The sequence below is a fragment of the Pelodiscus sinensis genome, chromosome 25 (genome assembly GCF_052426305.1).
Source record: "Pelodiscus sinensis isolate ZL-2025 chromosome 25, ASM5242630v1, whole genome shotgun sequence".
NCBI lineage: Eukaryota > Metazoa > Chordata > Testudines > Trionychidae > Pelodiscus > Pelodiscus sinensis.
Window position 1 is genome coordinate 21,730,150 of NC_143076.1, and position 19,459 is coordinate 21,749,608.

Consider the following 19,459-nt stretch of genomic DNA (forward strand, 5'->3'; position numbering starts at 1 on the left):
CTCAGAAGTCTTAAGGCACTTGCCAACTTAGAATCTAAGCACCGAATAAATTGTGCCTCTGAAAACAGTCACATCCAAACATAACCACAGTCAGTCACAGGCTCTCTGGAAGTGCATCTAGAGATTAGATTCCTTATCTATGGTGAAATCTAGGTCAATTTCAGATGCCTTCAAAAGATATGGGGTAAGTGCTCATATGAAAATAAAGGCCTTTTTAAGAGTCAGTAAAACTCTGGCCGGAATCTCTGGCTTATAGGCAACCAGTGCACATGGTAGTCAGGAAACCTGTTTGATATGGTATAAGTGAATGCCCTCAATTCTAGGGTGCACCCTTTGTGCCAGGACACAGCACTGCAGGAGACTTCACCTCTTGCACCCATTCTCAGCTGTGGGAAGGATCAAAGCCCAGCCTGTGTCTTCCCTGGAGTCCTTCAGAAAGAGTCTTCTGCAGCTTAGCTCTCTGCCCATGTCAGACAATAGTCCCCTACTGAGACTGAACTTTAAACAAAAGATCCTTCACCCAACTCCAGTTTCTTTAACCTTGCAGGCTCTAGCTCAGGACTCCTCCTTCAGAGAAACCTGTCTCCTCCTAATGTCTCTCCAACTGAGTTCCTTCAGGCTACCTATACATTTTAGTTTTGCCTCCTCTGACCCAGAGGTAGTTCGTTACACAAATACCACAGTGCAGAATATGAACAACAGTCTTTTCCTTGCTGTGCTGGTGATGGGGGTTAGCCTCTGTGACAGCGCGTTGGGGTTTTCCCGTCTCCTGCACTCCCGTAATGGCAGACAGACTCCACCAGCCAGTAGAATACAGGGAGTTTATTGCTTCTCCAGGATACAGCACAGCACAGATGTAATCCGGTTACAGGAACTGGGACTAGGATGCCTCAGCCCCCCTTGAGATGGGGGGTGGCTGGGCCCTACAATCCCAGCCCCCCTCCCTAGATCCTTCTCCCCTGCTTCCCAGACAGCCACTAACTAACTCTCTTCAAGCCCTGCCCCCCAGCCAGGGCTGGCTTTCCACCTTCCTTTGTTTCTCTCCCTGAGGGGTAGCTGGTCAGACAGGTTCGAAGCCCCCTTTGCATAATGACTTCTCTCCTGCCCTGCTGGGCCGTGCTACAGACAGCAGCCAGCGGAGGTCACCCACTGCCCAGCATAGCCACCAGCAAGGTACCCCCCACTACGTCACAGCCCCATGTCACCTCTGCCCTCAGGAAGACCAGAGCCTGCACTTCTTAGTAAGGGAAGTGACCTTACCAAAACAAACACCACTCAAACAGCAGCGATACTGAGCTGTTGTTGCATCATAGTCACAGGACCCCACACTTGTCAAAGTATCCCTGGACCTACCAGGTTCATCTCTGCACTGCTCAGTGCCTGCAGCACTGGTTCAGGGACCCGCTGGAATAAATCAGAACACAAGCCCTCAAATTCTTGCCTGGACACCTTGGCCTTGAAATCCACATCATCCAGTAGCCCCTCAATCTGGCCAGGAAAAGAGAGAGAAAAAAAGGCATCGGCTTTACATTACACAGCATTCTCTGAGCGAACGTTGTTCCAGCTCCCACTGGGTTGGCCTGTACATTCCAGCCACTCCACTGGATCTTAGGAATGCAGCCTAACCTCTTGTATCCCCATCTCTTGATCTGTGCTAGAAGGACAGAAGACATAATGCCTTGAATGTAACAGCTGTCTAAATCGCATGCTTCTGACAGACCTCTTCCACTCCCCTGCAATGGTCAAAATATTTGGCAAACTGGTAACATTATGGACTTCATCAGCAAAATCCAAGTTCTCACCAGTTTGTTAAGTGAACATCAGTTTAGAAAAGCCATTACTGTTGACGTCTCCTGGGCAAGGTGTTGGGGGAGAACACAACAGTGTGAAAATTAAGTAAGCAGGGGGACTAAGCTCTCCCAGGCTCATTCTTAACCCAAGTCATCTCTCTTTCTGAGGAAGGGGGATTTCCTGCAGCACAGGGCTATACCTGGGCAAGGTGGTCAGCATTGGCACTTAGGATAGTCTTCACGCGATTGGCCTCCTTTAGCAGCTTGGCCATGGCCCGGAGATTCTGACGAATATCTTTGGAAGGCTGCTGCTTGTTGAAGAGTTTCACCAGATAATCCCGGAGCCGGTGCTCCATCTCCAATCCCCCTAGGGTGCGGTCAAATCTGAGAAAATAGGAACCAGAAGCCAACACTCAGACTGGATGGATCAAGTCAGTAACAGAACCTGGAGTTTCTCTTCTGGATGGGGAAGGTACTTGAGAGTTCTAGAGCTGACCTGGATTTTACAACTCTTACCAGAGCATGCAATCATCTCACCTACAAACTATTTATTATGAGAACAGTGTGCTGCAAAGGAGGATTGCATGCAATCCTGAAAGCGACACATAATTTTCTCCTCATCAAATACCAGCATGTGGGTTTAGACAAACAATTTTAGCTTTCAATGTTACTGATCATAAAAACCTCAAGCCTCCACAGCTGAATGAGGCTAATTTTCCTGATATTTCTCTTTACACTATCACACAAAATTCTAAGGTTCCTATCTCCCAATAGATTTGAAACCTACAAATATAAGGGGAAACATCTGGAAAAGCGGGAGCTTATAAAGGAAGGATGGGCTTCACCAAAACCAAAACAGAACCAAATTGTTGGCCCTTAAAATTAAATGTATATGCCAAATCTAAAAACGACCTAAGAACCAAAAAAGTGCCACCATGGCTAAACAAAATAAAAAGTAGTAAGGTACAAAAAGTGCAAATTAAATCATACTGAAGAAATAGAAAAGCTCAAAAGCCAGCTCCACATGCGCACCGGCTCCCGCCTGCCCCCCGGAAATAAATTCAGCTGGTTACACGTTTACACAAATAAATGTATTTCAACCTCCCTAACAACCTTGACTCCAGCTACACAATTCATGTAGTTGGAGTTGCGTATCTTGCATTGATTATTTCCATCAGTGTAGACTTGGCCTAACTCAACTAAACTGAATGGAGTTCCATGGAATAAAGTAGAGGTATAGTGCTAGCACTACGGTTTGTCCATGTCAAATTTCAAAGACCTGCCCCAAACAACAGAAGCGTGACAGTTTCTCAAAAAAAGGTCACAAGAATCTTTTATAATAGAAAACATTGGTACCCTATATACAAAGGTCACCATGAGCTATACTTATAAGTCTGGTAACGTGTCCACATTCCAACTACTTTCTGCACAAAGTGAATTCATCCAAGTTATTTATAGACTAGATCCTCCCACCTAAGGCACCCAGCCCCCACTCCAGTTTTTTTCAGAATACTCATGTTTAAGACTAGTTCTGAAACGCATCCCATTCTGTGTTCAGAAGAACAAGCAAATCAAATATTTTTGTTTAAGAAAATCTCTTACCCAACCCCCCGAATCTGCAGCTGAGGTTGGGTTCCTGAATCCTTTGTTTTCACTGTCTGGTAAGTCACTATTGTGCACACGGTGCTTCCTGCTCCCATGTCATAAAACATGATATTCTGTAAAGAAGAAGTCAGAAAAGGCCAAATAAGATACCAGAATGTTTCCTCCCTGAATGGGAAGGAGAAAAGAAACGGGGGAAATCACAGAGCTTGGTATGAGGGCAGACACTGATCATTCACTCACAGACAGTGAAGCACAGTTACACAAATTAGACTTTCAGCAATAGCTATGTGGACTGGAACTTGTGACAACCCACTTACCAAGTGCATCCTTATTTCTCCCATATTTCTGTTTTATAAAGTAGAAGATAGAATGGATGTTTTGCTCTTCAAGAGTCCCTTCAATCAGAGGAACTTCAAATATTTTACAAACCGCTTCTGGTTCCCAGGGAGATAGGTTGGTATCATTCTCTCCATTTATAAATGGGGCAAAAAAGGTCAAGAGTGTGACAAAGAGTACTAAAATCCAGAAGTCTCAACTCCCAGCCTCCACACTCTGCACTACAAACTGCCTCTTTGCTTCCATATCTATCAGAAAAAGGTCAAGAGTGTGACAAAGAGTACTAAAATCCAGAAGTCTCAACTCCCAGCCTCCACACTCTGCACTACAAACTGCCTCTTTGCTTCCATATCTATCAGAAAGTACAACAGTTAGGAATGTATTTGCTGCATTATACACAGGGCTCAACAAATACTTGGGAGGAGGGATAGCTCAGTGGTTTGAGAATTGGCCTGCTAAACCCAGGGTTGCGAGTTCAATCCTTGTGGAGACCATTTAGGAATTTGGGGCAAAAATTAATCAGGGGTGGTACTTGGTCCTGCTGTGTAAGCAGGGGACTGGACTCGATGACCTTTCAAGGTCCCTTCCAGTTCTAGGAGATAGGCAATCTCCATTAATTTAAATTTATAATGTAATCTACTTGTCTGTGGCGAGTAGATTACAACCTGGAAGAGCTGGTGCAGAGCGCAGAACCGCACAGCTGGCAAGCGGGGCTTGCTGCCACTTGGCGAGCCCTGGTTATACATATGGCCTCTGTCCAATATTTACACAGGTCTATAACAGGAATCACCAGATACAGCCAACAGCAGGAGCACATCTTCACAGTTCATCACTTTAAGTCTCCCACTCACTCAAGTGGAATTCAGTAGCTCCTCCACTTCTGCACCAGCTGCACGTACCTGTGCTGTGGCATTGATGTCCTTCCTCCTGAAGACGCCATAGTTCAGAGCCACAGCAGTGTTGTCATTGATCAGCTGCAGGACCTTCAGGTCTGCCATCTGAGCTGCATGCAGAACTGCCCTCCTCTCTGCCTGATTGAAATATACAGGGACGGTGATCACTGCATCCTTGACAGGTTGTTCTGCAAAGCATGGGAAAAAACAGGTTTTCCATGGGAGCGCCCTGTACAAAATCTCTTCCATAATAGGGCTAACAACATACAAGTGACTATGGAGACTGTAACAGAGAAGTCAACACAGCAGAGTCAACCTATTTCAGCACAGGTGAAACTGGAATAAGTCATTAATGGAGTAGTACCAGTGATTAATTTGTTTCAGCGTTTCCACCTCAAACCCACCAAGCTTTTCAGTGTCATATGAGATGGTCACACTCCCAGAGTATCTGCTATTAAAAGATCATGTTCAGATTTCAGCAATTAGTGAAATCCTGGCACATTAGTCTCTATATTTATTCTCTTTAGACATTGCCAGTATGAAGGCTAGTTAGTGCAAAAAAATTTTTTTTAAATATAGTACTGGCCCTTAAGAGACTGGACTAAGACATCACCAAACTGCCATCAGCTAGAAACTCTTTATTAGCCAAAGCTTGACAAACTGATGACCATTTAAAGGTTAAATGATTCAACATCCTGTTTCTGATTTCCCAAGATAACCTGTCTGAGACCTTCCAGTCCCCATCCCCTCCAGTTTCCCTGCAAATTCCACATCCCATGACATTAAACAAAATAAATGGAACCATGTATGGATATTGTAAAAACAACAATGATCATCCCAACCTGCGAAGTCCTCAGCCAGAGCACGTGAATAGTTCAGGACCATGCCCAGTATCTCTTCTGGAGAATACTGCATTTCACTGTAACACAAGACAAGGATGTAAAACCCTCCATCAGACAGACACCAAAAGTTTTATCAATTGTCAAACCCAAACTTCTCTAACAAATCTCAAAGCATTGGGCAATAAGAAATGAAGCACCAACATGACAGCCTCAAATCAGATATGTCTAAGAAATTATTGGATCCAGGGTAAAAATGGAAATGTTTTCCCCCAGAGAGTAACAAAGCAATGAAGCTGGCAGCAAAGCTCTTGGAGGTGAGAGTATTTGCCCCACCCTAACAAGAACAATGTGGCCAAAGCTCCACATTTAAACACACCAAATGGTAAAAAAAAGTCATCGATGAGAAGTCCAGCAGTGACCAGATGGGAAACAGACACCAGCTGGGTCGACAAAGCAGGAATAACATTATTCCAGAAGGTTGTAAGTCAGCCAAGCTGACAGTTGGGATTGAGGAAAGTAGAGACGCACACTCAAGTGGTGGGGTGATGCCACAAAAACCAGATATCAACCAGTGACATGGGGAGTGAGAAGAGAGAAAGAAAAGAAAGAAGGAAACAACAACCAAAAAACTTAAAAAAAAAACCCACAAACGGGGAGCGAGTAGAAGTCACACATTCAAAACAAGGGATCCTTGGACAGCATCCCTGCGCCACGAATGAGTCAAAGAATTGGGGGAAGTAATTCCGAAAAACTGCAAAGGTGCACAAGTGGACAGGGGACCAGAAAAAGGCCTTTCAGAAGTAGAGAATCCTGCATTAGCCTGCCTCCTCCTGGATTGAGGGTCCTGAAACCTAAAGTACTTTATATAGCCAGAGAACAAGCACAGCACAGGTAGCGGCAGGGACAGCTTCTCTCTTTCCCAATCTATCATCTGCCAAAATGCTTTACACTTCAGCTGGACTGATGCCTTGGGAGGAGGCGCGGGTTGTGAGGGAAGCTTATTTTCAAATGTCTCTGGCAAATGTGGGCCGCCGCTGACTGGGAACTAAAATGACATCTCTCTCCTCCCAAGCTCACTTCACACAGGGCCCAAAGAGTTATCACTGTTTTCAATACTGACTTGGGTGGAATTTGAACCCTCAAACAAGAAGTGACAAATCCAATAATTGGGCCTTGGAGGTCTCCATTCCTTTCCAGAGAGATTTTATACCTCCAACTGTCACTGTCTGGAGAAATCTCCTAGCATGATACATACAACAAACTTTCCTTGCTTGCCCATGCTATGGAGAAAATTAAAACCAGTATTTCCTCTCCCTAGCAATGAGAGTCAGCATCTGACATTCTAGAAGAGATTTCCCAGCACATTTTGTTGCCAACAACCCTGCAGTGAAGGTGTCAGGAGAAAACTGAACACTCACTGGGACAGTTTGAAGATAACCGTCTGTCTTCTTTCATCCTTTACCAACTCATGTTGTGGAAATCTCCAACGATATAATGCCACCTGGGGGTTATCCATGTGTTTACCCAACAGGTCCTGAAAATACTGGAGTGCTATCTTCGGTTTTTTTATGGACTGCAGAAAGGGAGAGAGAGAGTCACTCAAAATGAGAAAAATCAGTCTTGACTTTCAGACCACTTTCACAAAAGTTGCTGCCCCCTGCCACGTTCCACAACCAGTCCTGCATTACATATGTATATTTGTAAAAGATATCTGCTATGGGAAAAAGGCTGACAGGCTGGTAAAAAGCAGAAATGAAGCCACGTGGAACTAGGGTTTCCATAGGAGAACTAGTACAAGGTGGCGGTGGGATAGTAAAATCTCTTAACCTGAGTACTCAGATACCCATGCACAAGGGACTAGTGAACAGAATATATATTGGAGTCTGGGTTTTGTACATGGGTATGTGTATAACAAATTCTACCTGCATATAGTTGATTTGGTATCTTACCATTCCCACTGCACTATCGCCAAACAGACGCTCATTTTCTTTCAGGGACACAGCCACTGGTGTTTTCCTCCGTGATTCTCTAAGGAAGAAAAAAGGATAAAGAAGTGATACAGAGTGACACTCATTGCCAACAACCAACTCTAACAGGTCTGAGAATGTTTAATCCAGAAACTCAAGGAGGATACTCAGATGCCAACAGATACTGAGGCTACATGCTTGAGATAGCTCATCACTGATTACTCTGAAGTGTTTCAATAGCAGCATCTCCCTCCAGGGCAGTTCGGCCAATTGATCATTCTCCAAGAACGAGACGCAGCACAGTTCAGTGCATTGCCACCTCCAATGGCTCTATATGTCTATTTAAAGACCTCTATGACATAGGCCTGCTTCCATACTGCTGGGAAGCTTGGGAGAAGGTAACCAAAACATTAGAATTCCAGAGGAAGCACTTTCTTGAATTTCTAACAAATGGCTCAGAGCTGGAGGCCACTCTAAGGTAACCTTAGTGTGCTTTTGATTTCTCAGTACCTCCATGGCCTATTACCGTCTGCAGCTCTCCCTGTCCCCTAATACTCCTAGCTTGAGGCAAATGAAAGAATAGCCCTTGCCAACAAGCAAGGTTCAAAGGCAATTCTCTGCAACCTCACCGGGGGGGGGGGGGGGGGGAGCCAACTTTCCTATCAGGCCTTTGCCAGCAAATTCATAGATTCCAAGGCCAGAAGGGATTATTGTGACCATCTAGTCTGACTGGTAATTTCATGAAGATAATTCACGTTTCAATGACAGCAGATATTTTAAAAAACAGTCTACTTGATTTTAAAATTGGCAGCAACAAAGAACCCACCATGACCCTTGGTAAATTGTTCCAATGGTTAATTACAAATCACTGTTAAAGTATACCTTATTTCAATCTCAGTTTGTCCAAATTCTATTTCTAGCCATTAGATTGTTATACCAAATTAATGAATGCATTATCAAATATTTGTTTTACATGAGGTACTTCTAGACTGTAATTAAATCATCCCAGAACCTTCTCTTTGTTATGCTAAATAGATTTAGTGATAGACTCAAAGTGCTCAAAGACACATTTTCTAACTCTTTGGTCATTCTCTTGGCTTTTCTCTGAACCCTCTCTAATGCTGGATACTCTTTTAGTCTCTCACTTTCTGCTATGGAAGCAAAAAAGCTCCCTCTTTCCATCAACAGGTACCTGAATTTTGGGGGGCAAAGCAGAGTTCCACTCATCTTCCTTTTTAGACTGTTGACTGTTACAAAATGGAGTTTCTCTGCTTTTTTACCCCTCCCCATCATCCAAGCCAGTGCCACTAACAGAGTGAAACAGGTGATTTTCAGTTGCACTTCTGCCCACACATTTCGGAACAGTTACAGTGCAACCAGTTTTAGCATAACTTAGGGCAATTTGGCAAATCTGGGTAATAAAGGCACTGGGATAGTATGTAGGAATAGTATGTAGATGTAGGAAGATGATAATGCATCTGCTTAAACTTGGGTCACAACTGGAAGATTATCGTAATCATAAGGGCCAGAAACTTATTCTAAATCAATGATTAAGTCCTGCAAATATTGACATCTTAGGCTCCTCCATTCCCTTGGGAAGTTTCCTTCCAGCAAAAGACTGTTTCAAGCCCCAAAAGCCAAGAGCATAGAAAGCCTTTACAGAAGATGCAGAGATAAAGAGTTTCTATCAGAGCCTGTATATCCTCACAGGCTTGCTGACATGGAAACATGCCAGACCAAGAAGAAGAATTATAGTTTACTTGTTTAAAACGATCTCCATGGGTACCCCAGGTTTAACAATTGCTATCTTCATTGACTCACTGCCCAGGTCCACTGACATCACAGCCAGAGAGTCTGCAATGCAAAAGCAATAGATGTGAGATATACTTTCCCATGAAATACATCTGTTAGCAAGTCCTCTTGGCATATTGGCAAGGGGTGTAGAAAAGAGTGAAACCACCCTTAAGGACTCTATCCAAACAAGGTGAGGAAAGAGACAAAAGGGAGGAGAGACGCGAGGTAATATACTTTATTGGACAAACTTCCGTTGATGAAAGAGACAAGTTTTTGAGCTGCATAGAGCTATTCTTCAGAAGTTGGTTCAATAAAAGACACTACTTCACCCATCTCGTCTCTGATATCCTGAGATCAACATAGCTAGAACACCACTGCAAACATTCTGAACTATGGGTAGTTCCATGGCTCCTTGGACTTCATCAGTGCTAAGCTATTAATTTCCAATTCATTTTAGGACCAACATGTCACAATGACCTTGAGGCCTGTCAACTGTGTCTCTTGATTTTGCACCTCTATATTTTGTTTGCCATTGAATTTTATCCCCCAGTTCTGAGTAAACTTCAGTTCAATAGCTTATTTTATATGCTTCTTTCTCTTACACCAAAAGACTGAAACAATACTATGAATTTAATGCTGGTGTTAGGTTTTTTAGAATGAGAGCCCTGGAGACAGAAATCCTTTATTCACACGCTCTCTCCCTGCACTAGCCACTGATGTATCTCTCCCCACAACCCAGCAGAGATCTCCTTTAATGGTGAGAAGAGAGTGATCCATGCAAATAAGGAACCAATCATACTAACTGCTTTTTTACAATGGGCATATGTATTTATTAGGTGACATTTAAGCCAAAATATACCAAATAATTTCACAAAGGTGCCCAAGCAACATCTGGATGGTTATAATTTTCAGGCTGGACTTCAGGCTATAATCTTGCAGGCATATCCCACTGGCAGTTCCCAGAATAGGTAGATCCCAATGTGCAGGTTTTGCTTATAACTTCCCTCAAACACTTATCAGATAGTAAAAAGCCAAGAAAAACAAAAAAACAAAACACCACAACACTACACCACCATGCACACACCTGTTTCTGATGGCAGACAGGCCAGTAGGAGGAAGGTCAGAGACCACAAGGGCACTTGTGTCATCCTGGACATTGTCACAGCTAATACCTTGCTGAAAATAAACAGCAAAGATTAATTATCCAATCTGGCTGTGAAATTCTCAGCATGTGGAGGAACTTCTCTCCTTTATGCCAACAACTAATAAATAAAAGTCACAAATTAAATATTCACAATAAGGATAATCTGAGATATAAAGTTCTGATCTGGCTCTACTCACAACCAACATTCAGAGAGTTTCAACCCAGAGTTGTAGTTTACATCCATCCCTGATTTATAAATATAATCCATTTTTAGAATAAAGTTAGTTTTAAAAACTGTCTAGAACATTAAGTTTCACAATAGTTTAATAAGATTGTTAGACTGGGAAGGGTTGCGACTGGTTCGGAGGAGGAGGTCATAATTCAAAATCATCTGAACAAATTGGAGAAATGGTCTGAGGTAAACAGGATGAAGTTTAATAGAGACAAATGCAAAGTGCTCCACTTAGGAAGGAACCATCAGTTTCACACATACAGAATGGGAAGCGACTGTCTAGGAAAGAGTACGGCAGAAAGGGATCTAGGCGTTATAGTGGACCCAGGGGCAGATTAAGGCATGGGTTAAGCCAGGCAGCTGCCCGGGGCGCCCACCTATGGGGGGTACCTGATGGCAGCTGTAAGGGGTGTGCAGCACCCCTTATAGCTGCCAACAGGCACCGCGCGCCCGGCTCCCAGATCGCGGGCTACAGCAGCTCCCAGCGGCCACCCTGCCGTGGCTACCCGGGGCAGGGGCCGCGTTAATTCCAGCAGCGCAGGCCAGCAGCGCCCTTGCCCCTGTGGCCAGGGGCCCTGAATGGCCAGGCTCAGCCTGCCCCGGGTGGCCCCAGGTTGTGCGCCAGCAGCGGTAGCCGGGCAGGGCTGAGCCAGGTACATGCATCCTGCTGCCGCCTGCTCTGTGAGCCCTCTCCCACATGCCGGGCAGGGGCAGGGCCGCCCATGCTTCCTCCCCCAACTCAGGGTGCAATTAACCTGTGTGCCCAGGGTGCCGGAATGGCTCGGTCCAGCCCTGAGTGGACCACAAGCTAAATATGAGTCAACAGTGTGATGCTGTTGCCAAAAAAAAGCAAACATGATTCTGGGATGCATTAACAGGTGTGTTGTGAGCAAGACACAAGAAGTCATTCTTCCGCTCTACTCTGCGCTACTTAGGCTTCAGTTAGAGTTTTGTGTCCAATTCTGGGCACCGCATTTCAAGAAAGATGTGGAGAAAGGCTGAAAGAATTGGGTTTGTTTAGTTTAGAAAAGAGAAGATTGAGGGGGGATATGATAGTGGCTTTTAGGTACCTAAAAGGGTGTCATAAGGAGGAGGGAGAAAACTTGTTCATCTTGGCCTCTGAGGATAGAACAAGAAGCAACGGGCTTAAACTGCAGCAAGGGAGGTTTAGGTTGGACATTAGGAAAAAGTTCCTAACTGTCAGGGTGGTCAAACGCTGGAATAAATTGCCCAGGGAGGTTGTGGAATCCCCATCTCTGGAGATATTTAGAGCAGGTTAGAGAAATGTCTATCAGGGATGGGCTAGACAGTGCTGGGTCCTGCCATGAGGGCAGGGGACTGGACTCGTTGACCCCTCGAGGTCCCTTCCAGTCCTAGTGCTCTAGGATTCTAAGATACGAGCCTTCTTGCTAAAGTAGCCCACATCTCGTAGGGCACAAAGAAGCGGGCAGACGAGTCAGTTGCTCTAGGGCAGCTCTGAAGCACAACTGCAGCCGGGAACGGTGCATCCCTTCCTCACAGCGCTGGGCGCACCAGCTTGCGGAAAGGCCTCGCTCCCCGCAGCCTGCCTGCGGCCGGCAGTGCGACAGGGCGGGAGCAATGCCCCTGCGCCGGGCAGAGGCGAGCGCTGAAGGCGGCACGGGGCAGAAGTGACACACACGGGCCCAAGAGCCCAGCGACCCCCGCTCCGCCCGGGCTGCAGCGCGAGGGGCCGGGCAGCGAACGCCGCTCCCGCCACAGCTGCCGGTCTCCCATGCTCCCCCGCGCGTCCCTGGGGGGCAAAGGGGCGCCAGGCTCGCGCCCCGCGAACTCACCTCCGGCTCCGCACGCCCGGCGCGAGCCCCGCTACCCCTGGTCCCATTCGCGGCGGCAGCGTCTCGCCTCGCGCAACCTCCGGCCGGACGCGGCGCGAGCTCATTGGAGCGGCCGCCAGCGCCGGCCCCGCGAACCAATCCGGGCAGCAGACTAGCCCCTATTGGGCCACGTTCGGATAAGCCGGAAGGACGCACGTGGGACGCGCCCACTCCATTGGCCACCGGGCCCAGGCGCGCGCCCCTCCCATAGCAACCCCAGGGGCGGTGAGATAGGGTGCGCGTGCGTTCTGGGGGGCTTGTGTTGCAGGCCGCTGCGGCTGAGGCGGCGGAAGGAAACTAACGATCGTCCCTGTCCAAAGACTTTTGCATCTGTGCTCACAGGAAGAGGCCTGTTGCTCCTCTCCGTGGCTTGCCTGTCATGCCCATGGCTCCATGCAGACATAACACGTGAATACGCAAAAGCGACGAGGAGTCCTGTGGTACTTTATAGACTAACAGATGTATTGGAGCACCAGCTTTCGTGGGCAAAGACCCACTTCGTCAGATGCATTGAAGTGGGTCTTCGCCCACGAAAGCTGGTGCTCCAATACATTTGTTAGTCTATAAGGTGCCACAGGACTCCTCGTCGCTTTTGCAGATTCAGACTAACAGATTACCCTTAACTCATGAATACTGATTCTATGTATTTAACGAGCCACGGGGAGATGCGATGTAATTCCTGGTTTCACGGGTAAAACAACTAGCAACAAAAAGCCTCTTTTCATTCTCCATCTCAAGACCAGAAAGGTATGGGTCATGTCTGCCATAAACAATCCATTTGAATGCAAACATATGCAAAATGAAAAAAGCAAGAAAAAACTACCAGTAGTAAAACTGTTGTTTTATAACAGGTCCTTGTCTCATGTAATCACAGATTCTAGAGATGGGGAAACTCAAGTGGTTTTAAGGTTGAAACAAAAAAATATTTTGTGTGAAATACATGCTTTTTTGTTACTGTTATCTTGCCTGCATTATTGTAGTCTTAACAGGATCCATCAAGCTACCCCGGGGATCCATGGTATAGGCATTTAAAGCAGTTCTCTCTAACATTTGGCTCTACTGTCCTCTGGTGGGCCCTGCCCTGCGATTATTTGGAAGCACTATTTGCAGTAACACAGAAAAGCAATGCTGCTCCATGGAAGCACTAACTATGTCTGAACCATGACCTAAGTGAACATTTATAAGTATTATATAATAGTGCTCCTCTTGTATTCTTTTGATATCCTGCTACCAATAACCATGCAGAAGTAAAAAATGGTGTACTATTGCTACCTTTACTTCTGTGCTGCAGCAATCAGAGCTGAGCAGCCAGGTAGTGTCACTTGCTGGTCTAGAGTCCCGCTCTGAAGGCAGCACAAAAGTAAGGGCAGTAATACCATTCCATCTTTATTTCTGCATGGTATCAGTAACAGTACTGCCCTCAGAGCGGGGCAGGGGGCCAGCAGACACCAATCTCTGGCTACCCAGCTTTGAAGGCAGTGCAGAAATAGGGGTGATAATACAGTGACCTTCCTACAGTTACCATCTACAAAGATGTTTGTGACTCCTTTTGGGGAAACACTGGTCTCCCGTGTGAAATAGATTAAAAATGCACCAAAGATCAGATTTTACAGGGAGATGTCTAAATGTCATGGGCTAGGACCATGCTTTTTCACAGCTATACATTTGTTAGGGCCCTGAGTATACACCTGCTCCAGCCAGCTAAGTTGCAGACATGCATGCCCAAATACACCTGCCCTAGAGCAGAGTATCTCCATGCTTCGGCTTGAACCCATAGGCTACGTCTAGACTGGCATGATTTTCCGCAAATGCTTTTAACTGAAAAGTTTTTCCGTTAAAAGCATTTGCGGAAAAGAGCGTCTAGATTGGCACGGATGCTTTTCCGCAAAAAGCACTTTTTGCAGAAAATCGTCCGTGCCGATCTAGACGCGGTTTTGTGCAAGAAAGCCCCATTTTCACCATCAGGGCTTTTTTGGCAAAACAGTTTTCAGCTGTCTACACTGGCCCTTTTGCGCAAAAGCATTTCCAGAAAAGGGCTTTTGCCCGAACGGGAGCAGCATAGCATTTCCGCAAGAACACTGACAATCTTACATGACATCATCAGTGTTCTTGCGGAAATTCAAGTGGCCAGTGTAGACAGCTGGCAAGTTTTTCCGCAAAAGCAATTGCTTTTGCGGAAAAAGCTGCCAGTCTAGACGCAGCCTATGTGCACCTTAACATTACTCCCAGGAACAGCCCTGGTGAGCAGGGGCGTGCTGCTTTCGGGGTTAGGGAGCGCGGGGAAGGCCCTTTAGAAAGTAGGGGTCACTCCAATTAGCAATTACAATGTGAGTGGAGGCGGTGCAACTCCCGGCTGCTCCCACACTCGCCCGCGTGGCTGGCTCTCAGGGCACAAGGGCGAGACGGTTTGCAGCAGCCGGGGCCGCGATTGAGCAGCACCCCACGTGACAGACCCGAGACCGCAGTCAGTCACGTGCTCGGGGAGAGCGGTCAGCTGATCTCTGCCAAGCCCGGCCCGGCCGCCAAGATGGCCGCCTACCTGCAGTGGCGCCGCTTCGTGTTCTTCGAGCGGGAGCCGGTGACGGAGCCGGGCGGGCCGGAGGGGGCCGGGAAGCCCTTCGCCCTACCGCCGGGCATCGCCGTGTGCGACGCGGGCCGGGGCAGCCTGGTGCTCGGGGATATCCTTGCGGCGCCGCGGGCTGGCCGGCAGCGCGGGCCCCAGACCCGGCCTGAGGGAAACGCCCGCCCGGTGCGCTGGTCCCGGGGCGGGGGGATTCTCCCGAGCCTGGCTCAAGCTAAGGCCAAGCGTGTCGCTTCGCCTCGCCGCACTGCCCGTCGCAACGGGCACCAACCCCCCCCCCCCCCCCCCCGTGCTTTACCTGCTGCGTGCAGAAATGAAATGGGAAGTGTGAGAGATGCACAGGGCCCTCGCGTGTCACAGCGTTCCTCCTTTGTACAAAGAGCCTAGTTAATTGGAAGATAGGGAGTATTCCCGGAAATCACAAGGTGTCCATTTTCTTTATTGCATGATGCATGTGAAGATGCTTGTAAATGTGAGCTGTGTAACTGAGAATCACTGTTGGTATAACCACTAGAAAGACTTAAGGATGTAGAATCCTGTGTAATCAGTTAGCTGGTTATGTTTAACTAGTTAACCTCTTAAACTGGATCCTACAGGTGGGGACTGCTCTGGCCATGCTGGAGGATCCCCAGCGTGTGAGGGCCCTGCCAGGCTGGAGTAGCTTCACTGTCCACATCAAATGGTGGGAAGAAGCTGCATAAGCCCAGCCAGGTTGCAGATTAACCCTAGAAAGAGTATAGGGGCGCAAATATTTCATCTGTGTACTAGAAACAAGGTGTCCATTCTCAGCTTGAACTACACTATGATTTCAGTACAGGTGGGCTCCAAAAGATGCCTGTGGGGTTCTTAAGGGAATTAAGTGTTTAGTCCCTCACAGCATTGGGCCCTAAACTAATAGATATCTAATAGGTGTGTAAAGAGCTGTTGCTTTGTTTTTCAGTTGTCCTTTGACATACAGAAAACACCTGCATCTTCCAACTCTTGATCACTTACAAATTAGAATGTTGGCTGTTTTGTTGGTCTGTGATCCCCTCAGTGTCAGGAGCAATAGCTAAAATCAGAATATTTGGCTGGTTATCAAAATTAACAGCAGCTAAAGAAGAGTTTGGTTATGATATATGTGGCTTTGTTATTTTCTATGAGTACCTTGACTGTCATGTACATATGGAAGGTCAGATTTGGTTCTTGCCACGTTCCCTTCAGCTTAGCTGTTTCCAGGCTTACAAGCTGAGAGTGACTCACCTGTACCAGCTGAAGCAGCACAGCATATTGGCTTCTATTGGTGAGGATGAAGAAGGCATTAACCCGCTGGTAAGTCAAATGGTGAAGAGGACTTGAGCCCATCTTGTCTAAGAAGAGCAGTGTATTGGGATTAGTTTGGGAATGTCTTTGTTCTAAAAACAGTATGCTAAATTCTAGCCTTGTGGTCTTAAAAGGGACTAGGTTTTGGCCCCAATATACCTGAAGACCAAGTTCTGTTCATGTTCTTTCTCTTTTGTTTCCAGGTTAAAGTCTGGAACTTGGAGAAACGAGATGGTGGGAATCCTCTTTGCACAAGGATTTTCCCTGCAATACCGGGTAACAAACCCACAGTTGTGTCCTGTCTAACTGTCCATGAGAATCTTAACTTCATGGCTATTGGTAAGTGAAAAACAAACACCACCTGAAGGTGCCAGAGAAACAAAAGATACTATAATGGAGTGAAAATGGGTTGGTCCTACTGACGGCAGGATAGATTAGTTTGACATTTTCACAACCATGATTTTCTTCCTAAAGAGAGTGTACCTGATGCTACTTGAGAAGACCAATAATTGCTGACTAAAGTTTGGCAAATTTTGAGTTTTGCAGTAATTTATGTGCAGAGAGTTAATGTTTTATTGATGTTTACAAGTTAGGTACATACTCTCTTTAACTATATTACAACTTTTTTTAAAATTAATGGTGTTTAAGGGCCCACCACAGACATGGGGACTGCTTTGTCTGGCCCATGCCTGCCTCACCAGGGGTTGGGTCTTGCTGTGGTTGGACCAGCCTTCTGGTTAACTATTTACCCAGGTAGAGCATGTTGGTAAGGTGAATGTTTACCATGTAACTAGTTAAATCTTTACATTATTAGAATCCATAAGGGGGTGTGACATTTCTTGATTTAGTCTTAAGCAAAGTACAGAATCTGGCCCAAGAAGTAATTGTAGCTAACTTGTTTGGTCACAGTTAACGTCCTAGTAATGGGCATAATACTAAAATTGCCACTATGGTAACATTTAACCCTAAAAAGAGAGCTACACAAAAATGAGGACCCTTGCTACACGGAAATGAGAAGGGACTGTCAGAAGGGTGAAATGCCTGTACGCAGCAAGGGTACTATTTAAAAACACCATAATAGAAAACCAAATCAGACAACGTAATACGTGAGCTCAAATGGTTAAACAGCAGAGTAATGGACGCCTTTAGAGGCAAAAAGGTTCTAACTGTAGCTGACCTGCTTGTAATAGCAATTATGGTGTGACTTCTGTAGTAGGGCCACCAATATAGAAGTGAGGATTTACTGTCGCGGTGTCCTGAAATGTATTCTGCTCAGTCAGTGGTGATAACCAGAAAGCTGCATGCATATGTGCTCAATGATGTGTGCCATATTGACTTGTGCAATTACTCAATCTAGCAGACTCCAAGACAGCCCCCAAAGATTACAAATCAGATAAGGATTGAAGGTGCCCATCCAGGTTTATTGTTAAGTAAACTATAGTAAAAGTTGTCAGTACACTCTGTTGAATCACTACACATATGTTCTCCATAACAATGGATTCAGTTCAGTCAATGAGAGACCCTACTGCACCCCTTGCTGGACAAAGACTGTCTCCCAAAGACACCACTTTATATACAAACAAGTTACACATCGTTCCTGACGTTGTCAGGTTACCATCCTCTGACGATACTTAGATAGCACCCAGCACCCTGTACCTTGTGCTTCGATTAGAACATCTTTGTCCATCATGCTGTCAGTTTAGATGCTTTTCTGAACCTGGGTTGATATCTGTGGGGAGTGTGGGTATCAAGATCTTTCTTAACAAGCTGGTGGTACCATCTTTTTGGAATGTGCTTTCAATGTATGATTGGTACCAATTACTGTTCTACACTTGGGCCTATTACCAATTAGTGTTTTGCACTCTCAGTCCTGTTCGTGCCAAGTTCTGAGAGTAGGGGCCTGCCTGTTTCTCACAGCCTACCTTTGCTTTATATTACAACCTATATGGGGCTACTATAAGGTGAGTGTATAACTGGCTGGATAACAGTTCCCTGAGAGAAGTTATTAATGGTTCACAATCGTGCTGGAAGGGCATAACAAGTGGGATTACATGGGTCTGTTTTGGGACCAGTTCTGTTCAATATCTTCTTCATTGATTTAGATGATGGAATAGAGAGTACCATTAAGCGTGCAGACGATATTAAGCTGTGAGGGGTTGCAAGTGCTTTGGAGGATAGGGTTATAATTCAAAATGATCTGGACAAACTAGAGAAATGTCTGAGGTAAACAGGATGAAGCTGAATAAGGACAAATGCAAAGTGCTCCACTTAGGAAGGAACAATCTGTTTCACACATCCAGAATAGGAAGTGATTCTTTAGGAAGAAGTACTGCTGAAAGGCATTTAGGGGGCATAGTGGACCACAAGTTAAACATGAGTCAACAGTGTGATACTTGCAAAAAAAAGCAAACATGATTCTGGGATGCATTAACAGGTGTGTTGTGAGCAAGACACGAGAAGTCATTCTTCCACTCTACTCTGCACTGATTAGGCCTCAGTTGGAGTATTGTGTCCAGTTCTGGGCACTGCGTTTCAAGAAAGATTTGGAGAAAGTCCAGAGAAGAGCAACAAAAATAATTAAAGGTCTTTAAAAACATGACCCATGAGGGAAGACTGAAATAACTTGGCTTGTTTAGTTTAGAAAAGAGAAGACTGAGAGGGGACATGATAGTGGTTTTCAAGTATCTAAAAAGGTGTTACAATGTTACCAGCAAAGGCGCACTGGTAAACTAATTTAGAATAATTTAGACTGGGGTTGCTGACTAGATGGTGATTTATGCCTTTCTCCCAGAAGGAGATCCGGCCTGGAACCCACTGTATCTATCACCAGCGGATTTTTCAGATGGAAATAAACACAGACTCTGAATTCAAATTTAAAAGATGTAAAAATGTATTGAGTACAACAGATAACCAATAAACTTGAATAGATAACACAACACAACAAACAAACAACACTGTAAGACCAACCCGTCACCCTCTGAAATGACAGGAGATAGTACAGTAAAACGGATAACATAAGTTATACTCAGTCTGTCTAGGAGATGTTAGATGATAGCTGGCTGCTGCCGAGGCTCAGGACCTTCTACCCTTTGGCTTGATATAGCCTCGGGGGAGAAACTC

At 45.7% G+C, this 19,459-nt stretch overlaps 2 protein-coding genes across 2 annotated transcripts in view; one reads left to right on the top strand and one right to left on the bottom strand.

Annotated features, from left to right (window-relative positions):
• Nucleotides 1-12,573, bottom strand: part of HYOU1 (hypoxia up-regulated 1) — a 31,631-nt gene extending 19,058 nt beyond the window's left edge. The window contains exons 1-10 of the mRNA XM_075909683.2: nucleotides 12,418-12,573; nucleotides 10,312-10,403; nucleotides 9,194-9,287; nucleotides 7,416-7,494; nucleotides 6,885-7,039; nucleotides 5,467-5,543; nucleotides 4,631-4,812; nucleotides 3,393-3,508; nucleotides 1,991-2,174; nucleotides 1,354-1,488 (exon numbers count right to left, since the gene is read on the bottom strand). Coding sequence (XP_075765798.2) covers nucleotides 1,354-1,488; nucleotides 1,991-2,174; nucleotides 3,393-3,508; nucleotides 4,631-4,812; nucleotides 5,467-5,543; nucleotides 6,885-7,039; nucleotides 7,416-7,494; nucleotides 9,194-9,287; nucleotides 10,312-10,403; nucleotides 12,418-12,521 — 1,218 coding nt within the window. The 5' untranslated portion in view covers nucleotides 12,522-12,573. The remainder of the gene's footprint in view (nucleotides 1-1,353; nucleotides 1,489-1,990; nucleotides 2,175-3,392; nucleotides 3,509-4,630; nucleotides 4,813-5,466; nucleotides 5,544-6,884; nucleotides 7,040-7,415; nucleotides 7,495-9,193; nucleotides 9,288-10,311; nucleotides 10,404-12,417) is intronic.
• A 2,371-nt stretch (nucleotides 12,574-14,944) lies between these two features.
• Nucleotides 14,945-19,459, top strand: part of VPS11 (VPS11 core subunit of CORVET and HOPS complexes) — a 28,289-nt gene continuing 23,774 nt past the window's right edge. The window contains exons 1-3 of the mRNA XM_089773325.1: nucleotides 14,945-15,134; nucleotides 16,200-16,348; nucleotides 16,543-16,678. Coding sequence (XP_089629451.1) covers nucleotides 14,984-15,134; nucleotides 16,200-16,348; nucleotides 16,543-16,678 — 436 coding nt within the window. The 5' untranslated portion in view covers nucleotides 14,945-14,983. The remainder of the gene's footprint in view (nucleotides 15,135-16,199; nucleotides 16,349-16,542; nucleotides 16,679-19,459) is intronic.